The 26,831-nt window shown below is 38.3% G+C and overlaps 1 protein-coding gene across 4 annotated transcripts in view; it reads left to right on the top strand.

Annotated features, from left to right (window-relative positions):
- IFT56 (intraflagellar transport 56) overlaps positions 1-25,582 on the top strand; it is a 51,110-nt gene extending 25,528 nt beyond the window's left edge. For all 4 annotated transcript variants that reach the window (XM_086469864.1, XM_086469878.1, XM_086469872.1 and 1 more), the window contains 9 exons: positions 639-694; positions 2,484-2,537; positions 2,957-3,020; positions 9,569-9,657; positions 14,763-14,846; positions 17,005-17,074; positions 19,802-19,908; positions 23,789-23,922; positions 25,227-25,582. In XM_086469864.1, coding sequence (XP_086325990.1) covers positions 639-694; positions 2,484-2,537; positions 2,957-3,020; positions 9,569-9,657; positions 14,763-14,846; positions 17,005-17,074; positions 19,802-19,908; positions 23,789-23,922; positions 25,227-25,338 — 770 coding nt within the window. In that variant the 3' untranslated portion in view covers positions 25,339-25,582. The remainder of the gene's footprint in view (positions 1-638; positions 695-2,483; positions 2,538-2,956; positions 3,021-9,568; positions 9,658-14,762; positions 14,847-17,004; positions 17,075-19,801; positions 19,909-23,788; positions 23,923-25,226) is intronic.
- The last annotated feature ends 1,249 nt before the right edge of the window (positions 25,583-26,831 follow it).

Below are 26,831 nucleotides of genomic sequence, written 5' to 3'. Positions count from 1 at the left end.
TCCCCACAGTGTATGGCTGGTACGTACCAAAATTTTGTTTGATAAGGCTTGTTTTTATTGGCAGCTGGTATAATGCTATATTAACAAAATTTTTTCAGTAAAAAGGGCATCTTCATTAGTTTGGTTTACGAAGCAAACATAGTACCAACGTTTTTTGATTTAGGTGAAGTAGTGCTTTTTGCTTGTTAGAATTAGGATCAGGTAAGAGCAGCTGGACAGATTTTGAAATATTGGTAAGGAAAAGATGAATTTTCCCTTCAGAATCATCTTGCCCTGTCCTCCTAAAGGAGTAAATAAATATGAGAAGAGAAAAGACAGGAAGGTGATGGATTTATCATCTTGACCTTGTATTGTTGAGAAGGCAGCCACTGGATTATGAACAAGGGAGCCAAGGCATCTCTTCTAGGAAAATTGTAGTAATAAAGAAGCTATTACTCACTCTGTGTTTGTTATTTGAGTTCTAGAAAACCATCACCATTGTGATATAAATTCACAATGATTTATAGTTAGCTTTCTCCTCCTGTCTAAATGCTTTATTTCTTAGTCTATGACTATTGGGGAATGTTGTAGAGGATGAGTGACTTGTTCTAATATAGTGTGCTATGGGTTGTCATGCATTCTATCGTCTGGTGTTTCAGATGATGTGCAGGAAGCTTATAACCTGATTAAGGACCTGGAACCTACAGCTCCACAGGTAATTGGAAACTGATGCCATGGTACATAAAGACTGAGGTTATAAATTGATATGAAATGTGCCACATACAAAACTGGTATCCTGAGGACAGCTTGCCCCATTCCCACTCTTAAAATTCATGTGTTTTCCATCCTTTTATCAACAATAGACTTAATGTGCATGCATAAAATATTATAAATATATGCATATATGAGTACTTAGCAGGTTTAGTACTGTAGCACCTGGGGTCAACTAAGAACACAGCTCTGTTGTGTGCAAACTTGATTCTGGGGAGCTGACCATTAGTGCATAGATAAAACTTCCAACTACAGCAACTTGTCACTTCTGCTCTGGTGATGGTTACCATCCCTCAGATCTGTTAGCACAGATGCTCATGTGGTTTGTCCTGAAGCCATTTCAGTAAAACTGAGCTAGATTAGATGAAACAGGTTAAGTAATAGAACTTTTCTAATCCCATCTTACTTTGGCTGCTGTGAGTGAAAACTGCAGTGTCCCTTGGCTACTACTGTAATTTTCTTTTGTGGCTGTTCCAACATCTTTAGTCTCTGATTTATTCCTCTTTGCAGTTTATTTTCCAAAGGTCACATAGCTGGGCATGAAAGGGACCTTTCATGAGTCTGTGTGAGGATTAGATGGAGGAAGGGAAAAGGAAAACCTCAAGAACATAGATCTGGTGATTCTGTGCTAAAGAGTGTCTTCTGCTGTTCTTACATTTTTTTCAGTATAACAAGACTTAATTGAACAGTCTTCTGCGTCTCTTGGTCATTTAGCCTCATTTTCCCCATATAGGGGCCTATTATAAATAACACGATACCATTCTTGATCACATTTTGAAATGAGAATCTTTGTGCTTTTTTTCCTTTTTTCTCACTCACACTCAGAAGAAACTCCCTGCTAAGACTTGCAAAACTCCTTGTATATCCTCCTTCAGTTCTTCTCAAATTTCTTCTGTGTCGTGACATCTATAGGGTAATAATCTGGCATCTGTAAGAGAGTCGGTGTCCTAAAATGATTACTTAGCATGCTGGCTAGTACTCTCAGATTGTTTCCTTGCACTCCATTGTTGGTCTGTGTAGATGTCTCTTTCTCTTTTTCCATGTTTACATCTGTAACAGGGCTGTCCAGGTTTATCAGGAGTACCTACTAAAACAGATTTATAGCTATAACTCTTAGTTATAAGACTTAATTGAGACAAATGTCTCTTACATGCTGAGAAAATCTTGCTTAAAGAATAATTAAACTATGGTTGTATCTCATAGCAGAGACTACAGGGTACTGTACTCCTGTTCCTAGTTTCAGTAGAGTAACATGACCACAGAGTACAAATCTCTTGACATTTTCACCCTGATGAGAAACATTACGCATTTTGGAGCAAGGATGTTAGTGGTATGGCCAACCGATGTGCAAACTTGAATCTGTGCATTAATATAACAATATTGCACTTGATTATTAGTCACGTCATGGTGAAAAGGGGATGATAGTATGTTATGGTGTTCCTTCTGGTGCATCATCTTTGAGCACAAGACTTATCAGAAAGCATGCTACCCCTTTGCATCCCACATGTTTGGCAAAAGTGACTAGCAAGTAGAATGGATTTTTGGGGGGTAACTCTGTACTACTGTGCTGTAGCACTATCGTAGTATCATAGTAACCATCTACCTATTAAATTGAGTTGGGATGGAGTTGAATTTCGGAAGAAGAAAATAATGTACAAATAGGCTCTTCTGTGTCTCCTGAAATCTTCACCTTGTCTCCTCCAATGCTTTTTTGCCTTTTTTTTTTTTTTCAGGAGTACATCCTCAAAGGAGTGGTAAATGCAGCACTTGGACAAGAAATGGGCTCGGTGAGTGAAGCAATGAGGTTATCCAGCTCCTCCAACAGTAGAATGTGAACAGATCTGTAGGGACTGGAATGGAGTGAAAGAGGCAGTCATTTCTCATTTAGATTGCGGGATCTCCAAGTCTCTTGGTCTTCTGTATAGTACTCAGTCCAGAATGAGTGAAATGCAAATCTCTGTTGCTAGTCCTGACAATAAATCCAGCTGAATTCAGCTTCTCTGTCCTGCTTCCAAAAACTCTGTTTGCTTTCTACAGTGTTCTTGTGTATCTAGGCACATACAGTGGTACATTTACCTTTTCTATTTTTTCTTCAGCCCTGGTTTGTCTGTTAGTTGCTCCCCATCTGTTCCCCAGAGTGTATTTTCACTGTGTATGGTAGCATCAGCTCTGGAACTCATGTTGGATTTTTTTTTTTCTCTCCCAGAGAGATCATCTGAAAATTGCTCAGCAGTTCTTCCAGTTGGTGGGTGAATCAGCCAGTGAATGTGGTATGTTTGAAATGTTCTTTCTCCATTATGTAATCCTTCTTACAATATCCAAATATACACCATCATATCTTTGTCTAACTGCTGACTGTTAGCATGACTAGCTAGGCATTTTGTTACTACACTATGAGTAACAGAAAGTCTAATTTATAGTCTGAAACAAATTTGCAAATTTAAATTAGAAGGCTCAATTTATTCCAGACCTTACTATATGAATTTGGCTGGAAAAGAGGCTATACTGCAAACTACTTGTCTTTACTGATAGACGCTGCAGCAGCTTGCCTGTGACTAATAATCCCCATTATAGAAACAGAAGACAACAGCCTAATTAGATGAAGTGTGTGGCTGAAAACTCGCAGGTACAAATCTAGGACTGCTAATGAAAGCCTATTGTGAATGTAGAGTCCTAGCACGGAGTGTGCCCTGGAACTGAAGGTGATAAAAACATAGAGGAATTTGGCTACAGAGAGAACTGAAGGCTCTGGAACTAACTCCTTGGTTGAATCGAAAAAAAACATGATGAAACACCACCACCACCCCCTGCAAAAACTGAATATATTTTCAATATTTACTTTTACTTATTCACTAATAGACCAAAACAAGACCTTACCTTCCCTTCCCCTTGCCAAAGTAAAACCTAAAATCCCAAATCAAAAAAAGCCAGTAGTTGGAACACAGAATTTCAGCCAAAATGGGGCTTCCCAGTTTCCTCTGTAGGCATTGTCACTAAGACTATTTCTTTAGGTGGGTAGCTTACACATGTTCATGGTGCAGACAGCTCATTGTCCTCAGGGGCAGAATGCTGTCTCCTGTGTCGGTGGTGACTAAAGAGAAGGAGCTCAAGAGACAGAGTGGCAGCACTGATGAAACTTTCAGAAATACTGTTGAGCCATTCTGTTCCCCTCGCAGCCCTTGTACTGTTGAGATCGTGCAGCAGAGAGCTTCACGTTGGAAGGCTGGAAGTGGTTCCATAGATGAAGTTTCCCTAACACATTCCTTTGTCATTGAGGCTATCCCTTTGGAGTTGGGATCCCAGCTCACAGAAAGGAGCAATATGAACTGTAGTAGTGGAGGACTTGGTTAGTGGGCATATAGCTAACTAGGGCTGTGATGCCAGTAAAGTCACAAGGTGACTGATGTAATGGTGGTAGACCTCTTAATGCCCATAACAGTCATGCAGGTGTGATAAGTGACCATAGCACACATGGATAAAAATAATCCAGAGATGGTCTGAGAAAAGATACCCTGAAAAGCCATATAGTGAAGATACAGCCCAAAATCAGGAAAAGTCTTAATCTTACTGTGAAATATTTTTAAACCCATATGCAGAACAAGATAGAGAGGCTGAGACTCGAGGTATGGTTGAGGGGAAAAAAAAAAAAAAGAGAACAGAAATGTAGTTCAATTAGGAAGGTGGGTTAATTGAAAAAAATGAACCTATGGGAAGGATTTGTTCCAACTAAAGGTAAATGGAAACATTAGTACAGCAAGCATCTTACACTCTTGGTAGTTCCATATAAAAACTGCTTTGTCATCTTTTTCAAAACTTTTGGGAGAAAGCTGACATACAGAAGAGCAAACAGTTCAAGGTAAGTCCTCCTTTAAAGGCGAAGTAGTGTGAGGGTTTTTTTTGTATCCTCAAATGAAGGACACATGGAGGTCAACAAACTGTAGATAGGAAATAGAAAGAGGCAAACAGTTCAATTTAGATAAGATGTAATAAAAAGCAAACACATGAAGACCAAATATGTGTGTGCTTTTATACAAATAGATGTTTTACAAAAAGATAATAAAGTGGAACACGGTTTAGAAGAGGAAGCCATAAACCGAAAATAATTTTTTAAACGTGATAGGAGGAAGATAACATGTAGGATATTGTTCCTATTTACTTTACAATGGGATATTACTAAATAGATGATGCCAGTGGAGAAACGATTCTAAATATTAGAAAGACCTTCTCTCAAAATAAATATATTTTATCAGTGAATAACATAAAATTGTTTTAAATTACATGCTCAGATGGGAGACTCATCTTACTGAGGCTAAATTATTCACCAGCCAGCCTGCATGGGAACAGTGACTGGCATATTAAAGAGGTTAGAGATTTTATATAGAAAGATAATTAAATAATAGTTGGAGGCTTCTATTCTGCCCATATTGACCTCGTAAATGCAATGACATGGCATGATAGAGAGAATGAATTTTTAAATGGTAAGTTTTCATCTTTCTTAGAGAACACACAAGTGAACAGGTGACTTTAGACCAGTACAGAGATTACGTAGAAACCGATCTGAAATTTTATGATGAAAATCCAATTCTGTTACAGTGATTTGAGTATAGTCAAATTCAAAATCCGTGCGTTAGCAAATACCTCCAAAATTTTCCACAGTACTAATTTCAAGAAGAAGGAAGCAACATAATAACCTTTCTGATTTCTAACAGAAAATTTTCAGTGAAGTAGCAGTGAAAAGGATAAAATGCACCTGATTTGGACATTTGAAAAAACCTTTTGTTTCTTTAAAGAAAGAGCTTGTATTCATAATTAATGAGCTATAGGAGACAAATAATGACATGACTAAGTTTGCCACTGGTTTAAAATTACCCATAGTAGGAAAAATGAAAGCTTCAACAATGATGAAAGCTATGGAAGAATATATGAGGCTGGGTAATAATATGCAAATTAAATTTAGCTTTGATAAATGTGAAGTAGTACATAGGGGTGGAAAAAACCCTTAAGCTATATTTGCAAAGTTATCAGAAAAGTTCAAGAGAATCTTAGGAATCTATGAGAAAACAGAGAACAAAACAAAAATAATTACTGTGTCATTGTGGTTCCCTTTCTTGAATACTGTCTGCAGGTCTGGTTCTTACATTTCAAAAAAAATATGCTGGAACAAGAAAGGGTACAATAAAGACAGCAAGGATGATCAGAGAAAGGGGGTACCTTCTTGAACAAGGAGAGATTAAATGAAGGACAATACATGGCCTAGAAAATTATGACTGAGTTTGGTTATGTTCATGATACAGAAGATCATAAATGACAAGGAGAAGAACAGAGAAGAATTACAGTACTATACAAAAAACAAGGAGCATTGACATAAATCATCACACAAAACAATTAAATCAAACAGCACAAATTACTTACTCACATAACACAACTTATTTGATACAGAATCTTGTGAGAACCAGAAGGTATAAAGAAATTTGTAGAAGAAAAGTCCATTGGCTGTTGAACACAAATTTTTCGGTGATGGTTAAGAAGTCCTCAATCCAGACTGTTGCAAGCTGGGAGAAGTTTAAAAGGAAGTGACATTACATGCCACAGCATGTATTATATGTGAAATCAGAATATAGTCTTTTTATAGCTGTGTATTCTTGCTCAGCAAGCTTCTGAACCAGACAGACTTTGGATCCAATATGACTATTTTTGTGTCCTTATGTAATTTAGCGTATTAGCCACTATGTTGTATGTTTGTGGTCATTTTTGATCTGCTGCCTTTTGTTTTGCTGGATTTAGAATGAAGAACACGTTGCTGTCAGTATACTTGGGCTTTTGCTAAGTAGCCAGCCATGCTATTCAAGGATGCAAGTCATGCTTCAGCAGTTCCCACTGGGCCAATCCTTGCAAGGACCTAGTACTACTAGACTGTCTGTTTAAGATCTTTATCGAGTTACTTAACTGCTTTGCAGATTTACAATACAAAAGTAGGTTGTGCTCACTAGATTGAGGAAATCCTATGTTGTGTCTTTGCTCGCAGCTGGGCCTACAAGGCTCCTGATTTTAATGGGGATTATCAAAAATTAATGGATTAAAATGAAGATGTGAAATATTTTTTCAAAACATGGTCCTGCTTTTCTAACTTGCTTTTTCTGTAGAAATCTCGTGACTGCATTAAGAAGAAAGCAGCAACAAGCAGTTTAGGAAGAATAGTGACATGTATTTGTAAAGTCATTTGGAGTCATCAATAAAGCCCTTTGCTAATTTTAATTAGATCTCGGTCTTGGAGGTTCAAGGAATGTAGAGCAAACAGAGTTAATGTGAAAGTCCTTTCCAATGCATGTACACACTTCATCTCATGTTGGAAGTTACGTACTTTAAGAGGAGTAGGGACACACAAAACAAAAAGCCAAAAAAAAAAAACCCAGGAAGCACTTAGAGTGTAGGAGTCAATATTCACCCTCTTGCAGCAATAAATAACACCCGGAACAGCAGCTTGGGTTTTTTTTAAGCTCAATAAAAATTCTTAATCCTAATGCCATGAAATGGAAATGGCATTACAAAGGAGGATATAACTAGATTTTTATAGTTAACTCTCATGCTCTTCTCCCAGGTTCTCAACTGGGTGGAAAATTAAACAGATACTGGATTTCTGAGATAAGTTAAGGAGGAAATGGGGCAAGATGAACATTAATGAAAGTAAAAGAACATTAACATTTCCATTAAATGCAATGTTTCTGGTGCTTGACATCAGTCTTACAAACTACGCTAAAAACACTGAGAGTAATGGAGGAAAGCACCCCTTTCATTTTCAGTGGTCTTCCCTTAGGACCAAGTCAGGCATATCTGGTGTTGGGTGGGAGGAATGAAACTTTTCTTCTGGACTTTGTGCAGCCTTTTCTTTGAGGTATTACAAGGTCACCCTAAGTAATTTTTCAAAATGAGAACTTTCTCCTCTTCCTGTATGAGTCACATGGGATGAAATGGAGCTATAAAACTCTAGTTTTCCTGTCACTAGTAGTATTCATTGCTGAGTTGTATGAGATTTACAGATGTTTTACTTGTTTGTTTTTTAATGAAATCTTTAACTAAAAGTATATGGAGGATGGTATGCTGGGATAACAAAATTTTCTGCCAAAACGTGGGCATAAGAAGAAATACTGAAACTTAGGAACTCTCCAATCATATATGGGAGAAGTGTGGTTCTCATATTTTGTTACTGTGATTCATTTTTACTGAAAATGTATTCTCAGTTTTAAGTTGTCTTTGCATGTTTATTAGCATTTTTTAAAATTTTGTTTAAAATAAATTGCTGTGACTTTATGAACTTCAAAAATTGAAGGTGAGAGAAAAGCAGTACTTTTGAGGTACCTGCATTCTCATTACAACAACCAAAAAAAAGAAAAAAAAAAGCAGAGGAACACTGAGGAAAACTGTTTCTGTTACTGTCCTGTCAAGGCATATATCTGGCCTGATAAGTATGCCTGCATGTGAAAAAGGGACAGATAAATATACAGGCCGGTTTCTGCTCCCAAGTGAATGCTTCATAAATAACCAAATAATTTTCTTAAGTTGGAGAACTGAATGATGTGGTTCAGACACAGATGAGGATGGATTGTCTCTGTATAGAAACGACAGGGTGTCCAAGTGCTAAAAGATAAAAAAAAATGAGAATATTCTGCTTTCCTTTGAAGTATATTTTGATATCTTATAAAGTGCTTTCCAGGAATAATTACTCCCCTACCTTATTTAAAGGAGAATGTACAATTTTCCAGTGGAATGCTATATTTTGTGCTGTGGTATGGAGTCAAAATATGGTCTTCAGATACATGAAATTTCTATATACAGAAAAGATATTTTAATTTTCTAGTGTGGATGGATTGATGGTAACTAACCTACAGAAGCAGATTACTTCAGGGCTGCTGGTAGCCTTAGGATCTTATCTCCTGTCACCTTACCAAACTGCACAGAGCAGCAGGCTCTCTAATGGTCGTTTGACATAGTGAAATAGTAGTGATTTGACATCGCTTGCATTTATGCCTTCCCAGCTGCTACTTGGCTTCATCCATCTCTGACCAATCTCTGCTGTTTGGGTCTAATAAAAATTAGTCCTAGTAAGCTTGCTTCAGAATCTCTAAAAAAGCTTTGAAATAGTTTATCAGTAACAAAGCTTGCAATTTCAGAGTAGATGACAGCATAGTATGATGGCAGCAAAGTTTACTGACACTCATTTGAACTGATGTGCCTAACTTATTTATGGCTTTACCACTTGTGAGCAATGTGGTAATCCCAAATGCGTGGAAATTAATTTTAATATTGTATTTTATCACTGAGTATTTTTTCTGTGGATGTATTAATAACAATATTTTCCGTGTATCAAGTTTACTGTCTTACTGGAACTAAAATTAAAATATGTAGAGCTTCTTTGTCCAGGGTAACTGAAAGGCATAATTTTAAAGAAAAAGGGCTAATGAGGTTAGAATAATAAATTCAGGTTTTGTGTCAAGTCTCTTTTCCTAAGAGTAAGAATAATTCACAGTAAAATTATGCTACATAAATTGTGTCATGGAAAAGTCCTGTTACTTAAACAATTTGTCTCTGTAGAATTTGCTGTTGAATACAGTCTTGCAATAGTTATTGTATGCTGTAGAGAAAGTTGACAAGATGATCTAATAGTTTTTGTAACCTCTAGTGTGGTCCTTTGCCTGAAAAGGCAAGTTACACTATTTTTAGAAGTTAGCTGCTTTCATAGTCGCCAGCAATCTTGGCAGTGATTTCTATTACCATATGATTTAAAAATTCTACAAATCTGCATTTCTCTTTTGAATTTCAGATACCATTCCAGGGAGACAGTGCATGTCCTCCTGCTTCTTTCTTCTTAGACAGTTTGGTAATGTCCTGATTTACCTCAACTCAGTCAAGGTTGGTATTATTATTTAGTATTGGTAGTATTCTAATGCATGGAATCACTACTTATGGAATTAGACTGTACTGTGTGAGATGCTACGTAAGCATGAAAAGATATAGAAACAGCAGTAACAACAAAACACAGGAATAACAGCAGGACATCAGTGGTCAGTACAGCAAATGGATCAAAATGTAAAGAAGCAGTTTGAGACAGCATTGTGCAGCATGGTGAGCATGATGGTGTCATCACACTTGCAATTTAACTATTGTCAGGCTTTCTGGTGGCATCACAGAAGATGAGGAAGATAACTAAAGGAAGACAATGAAAAAAATTGTGATTATTTATGGGGTGGGCAGCATGGAGGAAAAAACCCAAATGTTTTCTTAAGACTTATCAAATGAGTGATGCAGATTATTGTCACTGGTTAATAATTGGGGACAACATTTTAGTGAACATGAGTGTGTAAGGAAGGTAGGATATGAAAGACTCTGAAAGTAGTAACAGTTATATTTTACAGTCACTGAAGGGCTAAGATAGGTCAGTATTACCAAAGCAGTAAGCTAAGAATATTGGTTTTGCAGAAGTAATCTGAGTGGTACCCTGCAAGTAATGTTGCTTTTTTCAAGTTAGAGAAGGAGTTTGCAGTTACCATAACGCAGCATTATCAGATCGCCAGTATTCAGTGGGTCAAATGGGTGTAACTTACAGATATCCAGTTATAAGTCAGATGTGAGGAAAAAGAGAGAGGCTGGAGAGTGGTTATAAGGCTAAGTGATTGCAGTCTTGTTCCAGTGATTTGAAACCAGAGTTGTAAGAACTCTATATTTGGTAAGAGGAGGAACAACAATCTAAAAAGAAATTATTAGGGAGCTACACAAGATGAGCACAACTACGATGTTCTAAAGAGGGTGAAATCTAAAGGAAAACATGAGGTTGTAATGGTGCCAAAAGCAACTGGTGGATGAAAAATGAGGAAGGTTTTGTGGTTTTAAATTTTGTCTGGAAAGAGGTCGTTGAAGAAATCCCAATTGGCTGTAGCCACTGGAATGGCTCCACTGTAGTAGAATGAAAAGACACCCCACCACCACCACCACCACCCACATTGGATTCTGTGTATAATTGAAGAAAAGGAGAGCTGGAAACTAACAGTGAGATTGTTTTGCCTAACTTGAGCCATCTAAAAGTCAGATTTCTAGTTATAACTAATCAGCTGGTCTCAGTGTATAGACAGTGGGGGCAAATGGAAATTTATGGAGGAGAATTCGTCCTGTGTATTTCTTACACTTATTTTAGAATGGAATGACTCACCCCATAGAAATGCCCAGCTCTTTCAATTTCCTTTAAAAATTTCTTAAACAACTAGTTCTAACATGAAAAGATTAGTTAAATGTGATTACTCACCACCTCCAAGGTATATGGGAAAGCTTAGAAATGAGGGAGAGGGAAAAGTAGCATCTGTGGAGGCAAATGGAGTTGTCATTAATGTTGGAAAGTAAGGCTAGTGTTTTTAAAGGAAAGAACCAGAAACGAAGAAGACACTAAACAGAAAAGAGGGTGAAAGTGGGCAATAGAGTGATCAGAGGATAGGTCAGAGTCATCAGGCAAGAGAAGGGCTACATGGAGGGGATTAGGTGAGACAGTTCTGTGACTGTGAGGGTATAAAGGAAAGTGTTGCAGGAAGCATTGGAAAAAAAATCTGAAGGGAAAAGGAAGAACACAGAATACTCGTCGTTACTTTGTAAGATGTTAGTAAAAGCCCATGCAGAGCAAAATATAGGTGAGGAATAGATCTAATGTTTGCAAACTGTCAGGAGGAAGGCAGAAAGAGTGACAGGTATAGCTTTGCAAGCCTTCAATCCTGCTATATTTATCAACAAGAAGAAGGATCGTTCTTACCTTGTCAGATTTGGGAGAAACAATTTTGTTGCATGTGTACAAGAGAGGGGAAGGGTTATCTGACTGCTTGTTTGGGTGTTTCATTTTAAAAACTTAGCTGTTTTGCTGAAAGTACATAGAACTACTGTCACACGTTATAACATATATATGTGGATCTCAGCTTGCAAGCTGGACTTATCTACATATACCTGCCTTCAGCATCAGTAACCATCTATCTGTTTTGATTTGGCCCATATTTAGGCAAAGATAATTTTTTTAAAAATATTCCCTCAGTTTTCACAGTTGTAATGTGAATGCATTTATAAGGGTGAAACACAATATTAAGCTAAGTAAAGAAAATTCAGTATAAAAAAAGATTTGATGCCTTTCATTGCACAGTGGTGTGCTCTTATTTGAAATACTGGCCACTACAAAATTGTCAAAATGAGGATTAGAATAAACAAGGTAGATTTGAAACCTCCATTTGTATTAGGAGAGGCTGAAAACAAGATACAGCTTGCTGGAATTGCAGCAAATTCACAATGTCTTTTCTAAGAAAATGCATTTTGTCCCTCTCAAAATGCACCTGGTTTATGGAACTTAATGTCGTAGTTCAAGGTAGGGTTGCGCTTGAAATTTTGGAAGGTTTTATAGATTGTATCTAGCAAGTTGCAAAACTATCAAGCTTAAGTAAAATATGAATTTGTTAAAATTCTTGAAGGGAATGATAAATATTGGTAATTTGAGACATAGTGCAGTTGATAAATAACAAGGACTAAGGACAAAAGTTTTCTGCCTACTACCACTTGCCTTGCATGGTCCTTTTGAAGTGGTTGAGCCACTACTAGCCACTGCTCAGATTTACTTAGGTCATTCCCCTTCTCTTCAGGTCACAGGGATGCAAATAATTCTTCCTGTATCATGTTACAGACAAGGTTTAGGTGGCTTTACAGTCACCTTTGTGTTTCATCCACAGGAATAAACTTCACTAGAATCTCTGCAGCTCTCTAAGTATAGCTGTGCACTCTGTGAAGATTGTTTGCATGATATTGTTTCAGGAAACACCACCTTCATCCATGATTGATTAAAACTGCTTTAGGCATGAGAATGTCTCAAAAGGACGCCTTATTATAAATGTATTGCCAGCTGCCCTGAGGGTGACAGTATAACACTGAGGATCAACTGAGAAGAGAAGCTAATTCAGGCTCAGCTGAGTTCTGGCCACGACGAATGCTTCATTGTTCAACTGGGTATCAGAGTGTCTCATTGAAATAGACATCACTCAGAGCACAGTTAGTTTTATGAAAAGATTGAAGACCACAAAAGGGTGAAGTCCAGTACATACAATGTGGTTTTTAAAAAAAAAAAAAAAAAGAAGAAGAAGAAACAAAACATCTAGCTACTGTGAATGTGTTGCCCTATCAGCAGCACTAGTTCATTTCTACTGGTTTTGTTTTTGCAGCAGGTCTGCTGTCTAGCACTAATACAGCCAGGATAGAATGACACATTTTTTGAGTTTGGGTGCTGACAGAGTTTCTTTTCCATTTTAATTAAAAAATACAGTGGGGGCTATTTGAACAGGAGAAACTATTCATGCAGTAAAACTAGCTTCTTGCTCACCAGCTTTGCTTAACCTGGGACTTGTGCTGAATCACACGAAACTATCGTTGAGGAAGAATACAGTAAAGTGTTGTAATTCTCATATGGTGAAACCAGTTAGTTCACCCTAAGGGTACTGGGACGTTTTCACAAACTGAGCTTAAGATTCACCCGATTGGTTCATCCTCATGCTTTCACATAGCTTGCTATATTTGCTGGCTTTTGGACCCTAACATAGACTATTTGGGTGAAATGTAGACATCCGGCAAATGGTGGCAACCCTACACCTCTCCTGTCAAGGCACTAGCTGGATGTATGTGGGTGGACTGGATCAATACCCTGTGTTGACTGCCTATGACAGGGAAGGGAAGAGGTTCTTCAAGTGTCCCTACATCATGAAAGAAGATAGAGAGCATTGGGAAAGGGTTTCACCCCTTCCTTCCCATATCTTTTGTACAGTACCAATTATGCTTTTTTTACCTCGTCCTTACTCTTCAATGAGGGAACAAACCAAAAGTTTGATCTTCTACGCAAGTTCTGTTTCTTTTATAGATGTTGTATAAGGAAAAACATTTCTTCTTCCACACACACCTTGCTGTTATGCACCCAGGAAAGCTTTTTTTACAGTAACTATAGTGGATAAACCACCCTGCTTTTTTCCCATGCTCTTTCATAAGCACTACACCTCTCCTCAGCAGGGATCCTCAATCCAATCCATGCCTGTAGCTACGGTATTGTGTTCCACTTTACCTCTACTAGGTCTACTGATGCAGTAGTGTGGGACAGTGCTGAATGTAGAACACACTCAGATGACTTTTGGTCTGGACATCTGGCCGTGAACAAATCTAAGGTATTTGGGTCAAACCCAAACATCAGGCTGACCTGTACCTAGAGTTGTATTTCCTGCTTTGGCCCATGCAGCTTTTCAGAAAAAGATACAGCTAGAGCAACCTGATCTGTCATTAACCAGGCATGTCCAGTCTAGTATGATGGGATGGAAAAACTTAGTGTTGCACTTCAGATAGAGAGAAGGATGCGTGTAAGCAAGACTTGAGCTTAAGGAAGTCCTATGACACAGTATGCTGCCTGCCTACAGCCAGGTAGTGCAGCTCCACCTCCATCACGTGATCCAGTATGTCAGACTAGCATCTGTCACATAACCAGATCTACAGGATCCCTTGTGGAACCTAGAGCAGTCTTGGAAAAACAAACTGTTCCTTAAGCCATTAGGGAGTCAACTGCCTATTTACCACCCTAGTGGTGAAGTTAGTGCTTGGGAGGTGAAAGAGACCATGGCAGCACAGCAGGTCTTCACATGCCCAAAGTGAAAATTATACTCACAAAAGCTGTCACTGCAATTTTGAGCTTGGAGCATTCTCCAGATCTCTCATGGTTAATACTGTGGAATGTTCCAGCTGTGTTTGTAGTCACAAATGTAGGATGGAAAGCCAGTCCATAATTTTCTACCCACTGTTTATAAATGCTGTATATTCATAATGCGGGTTTTTCTTTTTCCTTCCCATTGTCTTGATATAGTCTGACTCAGATTTGGGGGGAGGGGGGTATTTTTAATGTTATTATGCCATGGGAGAGGAGGTTTTTTTGTTTATTTATTTGCGTTTTGTCTATGTGGCTTATTTTCCAGAGTTACTTCTACAACGATGACACTTTTAACTTCAACTACGCCCAAGCCAAAGCTGCCATGGGCAATTTTAGTGAGGCTGAAGAGGTATGTATTAACTTTCCTTAAAAAACAACAATGGAAACATTTCCCACATACTCCCATCTTTCCTTCCTTTTCTGCCTCCAGATCTTCATGTTGGTTGAAAATAACCAGGTTGTGTGGAACATAATCTTCCCCTTCATAGAGAAACTGAAACTCTGAGTGAACACTATTCAGAAAAGATTATCTTGCTAATCTTGTAATGTGAGGTATATGGGGAGTCATACTGCTTGTGGCGTATCACAGGAGTGCTTGCAGCTATCTCTAATTGATCAAAGAATGCCCTCTTAATCAGATTTCCTAGCTTTGTCTGGGATCCTAGGTAGTCTTATTGTTCAGACTGACAAGGGCATGATGAGTAAAAGACACTGAATAGTTAAGAGCTTCTAGGTCCCTAGAAATTCGTGTTAAAAAAAAATATTTCTTCCTCTGGGAGATGTGGGAGGAAAAGAGGAAGTGCTTACTATCTTATTCAGCAGCATCCAGATGCAGCTGGAAGAGATTAACTTCTACACACAGCATTTTTTGTGTCTATGTGCAGTAGAAACTTAATTACACCTAAAATATGCAAAAGCAAATAGCTATTATGAAGATGGAAGCAACATTTTCCTCAAGAAAGAAGACAAGCCAGAAAAAAAACACCCAACCACATAGCCTAAAGTGAATCATATACATTTGGTTGGTTTGTCTGGGGTTTGTTTTGGTTTGTTTTTCCTTTCTTTCTAACTTTTTAACTCTTCAAGTTTCTTGACAACAAAGCCCCTCTGGGGTTTTGGTGGGTTTTGGGTTTGTTTTTTATTTTTTTTAATTATTTTTCCCAGCACTCACCCCCTTAATTTCTGACCTGAAATTGCATCTCTTTTTAAGAAAAATATCCAAGACTGTCAGGCAAAATGGATTTATATTTCAATCCATCTACCTTAATTTAGTTAGCTTAATGAAAATGCAGGTGAGTGTGTCTTTTAAAACTAGCTAGCAGGCTATGCTGATTCCTGAGACTTCATAAAAATGATAATACTGTAAGTAAGCTTTAGCTGCAGCCAGGCAACAAAGAAGCACAAAGATATAAACTGCTGTTAATCCACATTTTTCCTCTTATGTTCTTACAAATGATTCTGTATAAACTTGTGTTATGTCGCTGATGCATTTAAATAACAGAATTATGTAACTCAATTGATTAGTCTGGCCTAATGTCTGATCTTTGGTTGTGATGAGACTTCCATATAAAGATCCCCTTTCCCCAGTGTCTCATAAACTTGTAAAATGTCTCCACATATAGCACTTATTTAAAAGCTTACTTCCCTGGACATAATGAAATAAAATCTATGGTAAAGTGCCGCTTACACTGATAATGCTGCTTTCTTTTTATTTCTTCCCTCTTACCCCTTCCCCCAACAAAATTAGGGGATCAGCAATGTTTAACCAATAAAAATGTCAGTAATTTGTGGAACTCAGTGTTCCAGTACATACATCTGCTCCTATAAAGGTATTTTGAGTTTTGCCAGTAGCATCCTAGTATACAAATACACCTGCAGAGGGGTATAAATAGCTTTTTTCTATGAGCAAAGCCAGAGTACATTTTAAAATGTATAATTCCCCCCCACTGCATGCATCCCTTTAGATGCAGAATGTAATAAACCTGTATTTGTACGTAAGTTACAAAAGACAAATTGAACCTTACTGAAACCAAAATGGTTAGAAATGGCTTATTGCTGACCTGGAATGATCTCTGACATAAACGGGGAGGAAAGGCTCATATGTATGTGAAACTTCTGGTATTTCAAGAAGATGCAAATGTAATTGCTTGCATTGCTTTCTAAACAAACACATTCCAAATAGCTTTTCCCACAGGCCCAGTGTTCCTTTGTGCTGCTTGTGTTGCATGGCCGCCCACTGGCACTTGTTCAGAGCAGGCCGCACCCTCCGCACAGCCTGGCGTTTTGAGGCTGCGGAATTCCCTTGATAAGCATGGCACTGTTCGAATCCTCCACCTACCCGACGCAGAGAGATGCCGCTACAGTGCACTTGCATACCTTGACTCCTCTCATGAAGCAGTTGCTCATGTGGCTTAAGCCTCAGCTGCATGTTGAAACGAGGCAGGTCTGCCTTCTGTTTGCTTAAAAGTACATGCATGTATAATCTTTTCTTTTCCATCTTCCTGCAGGTGTTCCTTTTGATCCAGAGTGAGAAGATAAAGAATGATTTTGTTTACCTTAGCTGGCTAGCTCGCTGCTGTGAGTCACTTTACTCTGAACGTTATAGAATACAGATCCTCCTCTATTGCATCAGTCTTGGCAATGCACTTTCCTAATTGAATTTGATGTTGTAGGTGTATTCAGGACTATGAAAGTGAAAAGCTGATTGCACTAGTTGTAGCGTGGGTGGCTGTCACACCTTTCATACATCTGGCTTTAGTAAGCAATTACTGCTTCAGTGCAGTTCTGTTATAGCCCTGTCAATGCAGCTTTGTCCTAACCAATGAACCTTTTTCTTCTCAATTGTCTACTCAATTGCTTGAGTGAAGATTTTCAGTCTTAAAAGACTGAGTTACAACTGTAAAATGTTCAGAGTAAAACACAAAACAGAAGCAGCCATATTGGGTCGGGCCCAAGGGTCTGTCTGCCTGTAGCCAAGAGTAGCCAATGTCAGATGTCTAGGGAAGAGAAGAATCAGGCAAGCATATGCGGCATTTTTCTGCCTGCCACATTACTCTTCCTGTTGTCCGAACTCCTGTGCCTGAGGGATGTCCTTCATAGTCTCCAGCATGTTTTTTTCTTCCAAAAACTTTTCCTTTTTTTCCTTGAACCCAGAAAACTTGTTACGTTTAATATCCTATAGGAAATTTTATTTTTATTTTTCTGAACCAGTTTTTAAAATATTGCTGAGTACACCTCAGTACAGCTCTAGCTACAGTGCCACATTCAAAATAGTATAGAGGTGGGCTTTTCTAATGACTCAAGTCTGAGACTCCCTAGACTAATTTGTTTTCCTTACAGTGCCTCAATACAAAAGTGTTCTCTTATCAAACAATTTTCAGTGGTGGTACTTGGAATGTAAACATCTATGTATTGGGACATTATGCCATATCGCAGATGCGGTCAACATCTCTAACGTGATCTTTCCAGACAGACTTATCACACCTATGGATGCCTATCTAAGACTCTATTTTAGGACATGCCAGTTTATTTCATTAAGGTGCAGTACTTGGTTATGCTTGAGTGTTTTATACGAGAATGTTTTATGTGAATTTTTTTGATGGGAGAACTCCTGTTGCAAGGAGAATTCATGGTTCTTCAGTAGACAGGGTTCATCCCTTTGTGCTATAGTAGTTCTTTGATGTACACCTGGGGATGCAGAACTCTTTGAAGGTGCTGCTTATTATACAAGAAGTAAATTAACACATGTTATCAATTAAAAATTTTCTAGCTCTTTCATAGGAGTTGCTATTTATTTTTCAGTGTGCCTTTTGCCATTCTGAATTCCTGCTGAAGTTTCAGTAGACATGCTGTATTCTTCTGTGTCTGTTTTAAAATTTTGATTTTTCATTCCCAAACAGCTGCTAGAATTCTTTGCAGAAATAACTATTCAGTGATGAATATAGTTATCTTTTTGTATATATTTGTCAAGTATGTAAATTACTATTAGATCCTTCTGGATAAAAGCTGCTGTAGAAATTAAAAAGCATTATAATACCTTCATGTTGGAGTATGATTATGTATTGAGTTGTAAACAATTCAATGCTGAAATATTTCCAAAGGGCAAAAAGTAAGAGACGCATCTTTTTTGGATTCTAGACAGTGGGGGGGGGTTAATATTATTGTACTATTTATACCAAATTCTTCTTGAAGAGAAGGTAAAAAACCATTGAATTAGCACAGTACTCCATTTCTCTAGATAGATGGGTTAGTATTTGGAAATTAAGACCTGGCTGTTTGCCACTATGTATGGGATCTGGAGGTGACGAAAGAAAACTCTGATTTGATGACTTACTGCCTCCTAAATGAGAAGTGTCTATAAATCCTGTGATTTGCTGTTACATGTTGACTATTGATGATTGCCACCCATTCCACCTGCAACATATGTATTGGCACAGCGGGCACAGATACAATATGCTAAACAGTCCTTCTTTTGAAAGAGCGCAAGAGTAGTCCATGTGTGAACAGACAGCTACTCTGTGAGTAGCTGGTAAGACGTGAAAAAGGAAGGAATACTTAATTTCTTTTCTCCCAGTACTTGAATGAGTCAAACACCCTAGTACAATTTCCACTAGCTGAGATGGAAGATTCAGATTCTTTTATTTCAAATAGTGTATAGCAGTGATGTTTTAAAGTTAAAGGCCAATGAAAAATTCTAGTCATATAGGCAAATAAAAACCAACACCAAATCTCAAGAATTTGGGAACATTTTTTGTAGTAGACACATAGTGACAAGTTTGTTACGGCTGGAGGGGCTTCACCTGCCCCCCTCCACCCCCTTTTGGTTTGTTATGAATCATGGGAATTGAGTGTTTAGATTGAGGTGGGCACCAAGTGTTAAGGACTTCGATTCAGTGCCAATTAAAATTTTTCTGTGTATAAGAACACGTAATCCTAAATCTCACCATCTAAATGGATTGCCACAGTTCATTGTCCTGCATAAAATAACTTCTCTAATGCTTTCCATTCTGTTCATTAATCACATCTAAAATCATGAGAGTTATGCTTATTGCTATATCTCTGAAATATAAGTTGAGATGTAAACATCATAATTATTCCTCTTGACGTTGATGTTCTCTGATGAACTCGCTCTTATCACTAGTAAGGCAGAAGATAAGGACAAGTTTCCCTTCCCAACCTCATGCTCATGGGTGAGGCGTGCATTTACATTAAGCAAAGAAATTTAGCAACACTTATTCCACCTGCCATTGAGTATTGTGCGTGGCATATTCTTTTCACAATCCCAGCTTTTTGTTGTTATTGCAGATATTATGAATAAGAAACCACAGTTGGCCTGGAAGCTCTATATGAAGATGGAGACCTCAGGGGAGTCCTTTAACTTATTGCAGCTCATTGCAAATGATTGCTACAAAGTAAGTCTTCTCTTCAGAACTTGGTGTATGTTATGTTAATTCAGTGATTATACCAACAGCCATTTTTTTTTATACTTTCCATCATTGTCATCACTGGTGAACTTTCTTTTGTAACAGCAGGATGTCTAATAATGTAGAGCAGTTGGCAAGGATTAGTCAGTATTTTAACCTACAGGCCTTTTTGGTAGCCAACCCACTGATTAAAATGCTGGTAAATTACTGCATGCTTGAGCTATCAATAATGATAACAGTTTCTCCTCCTACTAGGGATTCATTGTTGGTAGAAATTACAAGAACCTTTAAAGAAAAAAAAAAATCTAGCATAGATTCAGCGTGGAGCCTCATGCTGCATTTTTTTCTGGGACGGTGTTATTTTTTCCTTAAAGCTTATAATGGCAATGGGAGATGCTCCCTTGTTGATCATAAGGAAATGGAAAGAGAACTCCCACAACTACTGTTCTGTCTGCCCAAGTGGGGCAAAGAGACACAGTGTGTGTATAGTCATTAGGAATAAAACTACTCAGAAGAATGGTGAGCTTAACTGCCTACTGCGGTATCCCTGCTAACACTTAATAGTTCCTCTTCTGAACCTTTTCTAGAGGAGGCTTTTAAAGAGATGAGGTTAGACTAAACTATAAACATTTTTAAGTCAAGCTAGGCAAGACAATGTCCACTTGGGACAGTAGGGATGCTCTGGACATTTTAGAACGTGTTAAAATACATCCTACCTTATTTGTACTAAGCTTCTAGATTGTTTACTAGTTCCAATGCTCTGTGCTAATACACTGCTGGCACAGCTCCAAATTCTAGTTTATACAAAGCTATGCTAATAGTGAAGAGATCTTGGGAAGCTGATTACAATTCTGCCTAAATTCCTAACATCTAATTCTTCAGATGGTGTCCATACACATTGAGACTGAGCTCTGATGCAAGTTTTTTTGCTGTTCTGCAAAACATGGAAAGAAAACATGAGAGCTTCATCTGCAGGATGAATGTAGATGCATATAAAGAGAACTTATTTGAGGGGGTTCAGAGGCACTATAGGAGAAAGAAGAATTCGTTGACCTATGCAGAGTACTGCTGTGCAGGATTTCAGTAGACAATAATAGGATGCTCTATCCAGCATCCTCTCTGCCATCTACAAGGATGATTGCACTGTGTTGGGACCTAGAGGAGTAGCAGCTCAGTGACAGGAGAAAAGGATGTACTTTGGAAAAGTGTCATGATGTGACACAGGCCATCCACTTCTCAGAAGATATTGACTAGAGCCCGGAAGTAAACTGAAGTTATTTGAGGAGCAACCATCTTAGATTTAAATTAAATACAGAATATAAAGACAGATCGTAATTTTGTGATTGCGTATAGTATTTCACTGTTTTAAGAAGGCAGATGTTAGAAGAGCAGAACACAGGTAACAGGTGTGAAACTCATGGAGCTGGTTCAGTGGGGCCTAATGCAAGTAAATACACAAGAGCTAGCAGCTATTAGCATAGGCTTATTAGAGATACAGTGACCAGACTTGCCATCATAGAGGAAAGATCGTAAACTGAGTCCTGTTGGAAAACCTCACAATGATTCTCAGTTTAGTCAAGCTCTCCAAAGAGCAGCAATGTCCGCATACTATCTGTAACATTCTTTTTTGCTGTTTTCCTTCATCTGACAAAGTAATGTTCCCAAAATCCTAACAAACATATAACTGAAAGTCAGAAAATCTACGTTGTGATCTCAAAAGCAATCTTCTAAAACTTCTTAAACTTCACTAGAAGAGCGAATTATCTCTTGCACATCTTTCAAGTATTCAATCCACCATCTCATTCTAAAAGTCTTGATGCTTAAGCAAGTGGCTATGCCTCTGGTGTTTCATGTAGCTGCAATTTGTGAAAGCAAGTTGACAATCAGACCTTATGTAAAAATCTCTCTCTAGACCATTTTAAGTCTCACTTAAATCAGTTGACTACTTTGCTTAAATTCTTCTCAAAACCTTATTGTACTCTAGAGAAGCAGCTCCACACTTTGGATCCTCTAGATCTCTTAAAAACTGCACTTACAGGGCTAAATTTTTCAGCCTAGTTGGGTGTATACATATGGCCATAAATGACTGCTCCAAAGACCAAGGAATTTTATTTCAAAAATTATTACTATAGTGTTATAACTTGTCTTTCTACACTACCAGCTGTTTGTACCTCTTCCACTAAACAGTAAGGCCCATGTTGTTTGAGTTTGTGTAGGACAAGTTGCACCAGGGGAGGTTTAGATTGGATATTAGGAAAAATTTCTTTACTGAAAGTGGTCAAACATTGGAACAGGCTGCCCAGGGAAGTGGTGGAGTCACCATCCCTGGAGGTGGAAAAAAAGTGTAGATGTGGCACTTCGGGTCATGGTTTAGTGGGCATGGTAGTGTTGGGTTGATGGTTGGACTTGATCTTAGAGGTCTTTTCCAACCTAATGATTCTATGTAGCATTTTTCAGTTGCTTCTGAAACATTAAATTATATTGGAGGTGCACAGACAGCACCGTAGCTGTAACTTAAGAAGGCAGTTGCACGAGGCTTCACTCCACAGAATGCTGAATGAACAGGGATGGAGCAAGATCAACAGCATCCTGAGACTAGGTGTAGCTGGATGCCCCATTGCTATGCTGATAGAAGTTGCTCAGTGAGGAAGCTGGGATGCAGGACTTCTGGCTAATTTCTTGCTGCTTTTCATACAATAGCCCGTCTTATCCATATACGGAACAGCACATGACTTGGGGTGAAGCATTTCCTGCTTTTATGTCAGATGGGAGGAGGACATTAAACCAGTATCTGCTTAATGGAACTAGCTCAGATGCCAGTTTGAAGAGATCGGTATTCAATTATTTTTTAGCTGACACATCTGATACTGTTTATACTCGCTAACTTTATTCCCATCCATTTAAGTGCTTGCCAGTCACCTGTGGTTAAAATCACCATTTGTGTGAAGAAAAGGGAATTATTACTCATTCTGTAGCACCTGTGTTTCTTAGACTGAAGTTTCCAAATGTAACTCCCACAGCCTGTCCTTTTTTCTCAGCAGATGCAGGCTTCCAGCCACCAAAGGGTGGGAGGTTGTGCTCAGTCTGCCTTCTGTGCTCTCCAATGGGAAGATGCTAGCCACAAACAACATTGCTATTCAGGCTTGCCCAAGTGAAGAACACTCACAGTCATAGATAAGGTCCACGTGAGTTGTGCTCACTTCACAAGCCACACTTGCTGTGGTTACTCCTTTCATACTGACTGTTGCCCACCAACTTGCTGCTTGTTCCCATTTACAAGTAGAGAACCTAAGGCAGAAAAGATAGGGCACACAGTGGATTTTCCTACGCTTAGGAAAATTTTGGATTATAGAGTCACTGAATCTTGTTTTGTACTCTACTATAACAGTGAAGAAAAAAATCTAGCTCTAAGTTGACCCCAAAAGACATCCAAATATTTCTCCAGGACCATCTCTATGTGAGGAAAAGTGATTCTATTTTCAAATGTTTGGGTTAGTTTGAAGTTGCTATACTATCAAGGACTATGCTATACAGTACAACGCTAGATAGGGCACCTCATAAAAAAATAAGTTCTGTAAGCTAGTGTTATCTGTATATCATCGAAACAACAGTGCTGGTCATTGCCAACTAATAAAGTTCACAGTGCATTTTGTCTCTAATATGTTCAAAGACATAGACCGGTAATGTTGTAATACCACCTGTTTCCCTGGTTCCTCATAGAACTGTTCTGTGTCACTCGCTGCCTGCAGAAAAACAGGAAAATGCTTCTGTGACTTACTGCTGATTTCAGAATACTGAGCTTAAAATTTTTAATCCCTTTCTGAAAGATGGTTATACAGTCAGGAGTAATGTTTCACTTTCTGTGCAGATGCGTCAGTTTTACTATTCAGCCAAAGCATTTGATGTTCTGGAGAGACTGGACAGTAATCCTGAATACTGGGAAGGCAAGAGAGGTGCTTGTGTGGGTGTCTTTCAAATGATCTTAGCTGGCCGAGAAGCAAAGTGAGTATTCTGTGTTGTATTGGAATTTATTTTGCTCTTTTCCTGTTTCCAGTTAGCTGTAAGCCGGAATCATAACCTTAGCTTTAGGACTGTGTATTGTCTTCCAATCCTTTATTGACCTTCCAGAGAACAGACACTCTGGCCAGTGGTTCCACTGCAGTGTTCAATGTGTATCTTCCACACTAATAATTATAGAACATATGGTGGAGAATAACTTATCAGCGAATGCTATGAACTGTAGGAAATCAAAATACATTAGTCATTATACTAGGAGAAGCTAGTATGTTCATTAACGGAGGGAAAAGAACCTCATCTCATATTGGTGGTGTAAGAATGGAAAGCTGTCCCGTGACATTTTAAGGTTCATAGAACAGAACTAACGAAACATTTACTCAGCACTGTAGGAAGGACACGGTTTCCCTAAGCAATGAGTACAATAGACTGTTTTCACTAAAATTTGCTTTCTGAAGACACTGTCTATGTCAGACAAATATACTTACTTGATGCAAGCCTAAAGGAAATTACCTGTTACTGATAATTTTGCTTTTGGCCCATTTCACTGGATGGGAGAATAAGAGAGAGTAGTAAGGCTGTATTTAAGTACTATTCCCTTGTGAATATTCTGCTGTGATGCCAGATGGCCATTCTCCCCTGGCCAAAGTTGCTATTTCGTATATGACTGGTAAGTGTGTATCTTGGCTTCTACACCTTCCTTGTATTCCCATCTCTGCTGGACTAATCTCATTAACTACTGCACCCTTCAAGTGTCCTTTTAGCGGTTACTGCAGTAGATGCAGTAAAATGCATGTAGCTTCCCTGTTTTTCAATATGCATACAAGTTCTTGCTGTAAAGTAGCTGGCAAACTGCAGCTTCATACTGGTTTATCCTATTGGTAATGTTCATTTCCATATTATTTGTATTTATGTGTAAGGTGCTTTGGCAGCATTAAGCTAGATATTGCCGTACTGAAGACTAGCAAGTAGCATTAAAGACAAAAAAAAAAAAAGTTTGCTTTGCTCTGGGGAGCTATTTTGCGAGAGTAAGGATTTGTGTATAAATACATGCACGCACACTAAACTCCAAACTACTTACATTTTGCTGATTTTGGTTTTTTTTTTACTTCTTGATCCCCCTGTCCCCTGGGATCTCATCTACTGTGCATTTTTACCTATTCCTGCTCTGCAGCTGAATGGATCTCTCTGTCTAGGAACGATGTTTTGCAAAATAGTTTGGATGTGGGTAGTAGTTTATTGTATCGGTTGGGTCTTACCCTCATTTAAATCTTTGCTTATCACCTTTATAGAGAGACTCTACGGGAAGTACTGCATCTTCTGAAGAGCACTGGTAATTCTCAAGTAGAATACATTGTCCGCATCATGAAAAAGTGGGCCAAGGAGAACAGAGTCCCTGTTTAAGTCAGTGCCACAAAATGAACTGGGTCAGTTACGTGTGTGTGTGTGTATGGCTGTAAGACGTGGGTCTTGGTTTCTCCTGTGCATTCTGGGTACCTCCTTCCTTGCAGGACTTTAGATGATCAAGCAGGTTGACCCAGCTGAGCAACAGCATAGTGCTGTGAGATTGCAAAACATTCAGCAAGTGAGACTGCAAAACATTCAGCAAGTTTGGGGTTTTTTTATTAAAGCTTTTTAGTTCTTTTTATTTTGTGCCACACTCTATTCCTCATTCAAAGTTTCCATTTTTTAGTAGTAATTCCAACTGTCCGCAAGTCAAAGTGCTCCTCGAATGTTCCTCAGATTTCTCCACACAAAGTACTGGGCTGTTTTGTGGGGGTTTTTTCAGCAAGCCTTCTGGCCTCTGGAGAAGAATCATTTGTCTTTAAATGACTGAGACAAATCTACTTCAGCAAGTGATGGCATGTGGCAAGTGGAGAGGATGACAGTGACAACCAAGAGCCAGTACTAGGGTAGCGGGTAATACATAAAGACTTCTATATATTACCTGTCTTGGGTAAAATACAAACCGTATTCTGAGCACAGTCCTTTTGTAGATAAATCTCAATAACTAATACCTTCATTTCTTACTTTTATCTATAAGGATTGTTTTCTCTCTTACCCTTATTTCTGAAGATCAGGGTTAATCAACCCAAAATGCCAAGCTCCAAAGTGGCTTGCTTGCTTTCTAGGTTGGTAGCAAAGCATGATGGTACCATCTTTTTCACAGCACGGAGATTTGACTGACTGTATTGTTCAGCCTTGCTCTGAGGTTTGACAGTCAAAACATCTATTCATGTTAGTATAATTCATGTGAGTAATCCATTTAGTTTAGCAATCTGACGGATAAAAGATCTGGATGTTTTGAATCATTTTCTTCAGCATTTACTGCCCTCATTAGCAATATATTATACTTTTGGATTTATTATACTCTCCTGTTTTTTAAGGAGAACTGTTCAGGGAATACATAATTCTAAAAGAAGGCAACAGTTGTAACATAGAAATGTATTATACATTTTGTAGTGAAAAACAGTTGTATATTATTTGTAAAAGGAAAATCTACATTTTGTAAATTTGTAAAATACTTACAAAGTATTTTTTTAACTTTGAAGAAGGAAACTCAGAATACTATATTCTCTACCATCTGTGCTTTGATTAAAGCTCTTAATTGAATCTACAGTTGAATGTCTTGTTGGTCTGTGTTGCTTCATAGTGCAGAAGTTGAAATAGTGTATTAATTTTGCTGTGGAAGAGGGCAGATTTGTGACTGGTCGTTAAATGCATGTTCACTAATCAGTCGAAGGCAAGCCAATGGCCTTGGTCCTGATTTTATAGTAGTTTGCTGAAAATAAAGAGGCTGGGTGAATATGGAGCATATATACCTTTCTGCCCTGTAACATGTCAGTGTTTTTACTGTTTTAAGCAAAAACTGTGGGTAGCACAAGTACATTGATTGT

This window comes from Leptosomus discolor, chromosome 1 (assembly GCF_034619465.1).
Source record: "Leptosomus discolor isolate bLepDis1 chromosome 1, bLepDis1.hap2, whole genome shotgun sequence".
Taxonomy (NCBI): domain Eukaryota; kingdom Metazoa; phylum Chordata; class Aves; order Leptosomiformes; family Leptosomidae; genus Leptosomus; species Leptosomus discolor.
Note: the sequence above shows the minus strand (reverse complement) of the source record. Positions and strands in the feature narration are given on the sequence as shown.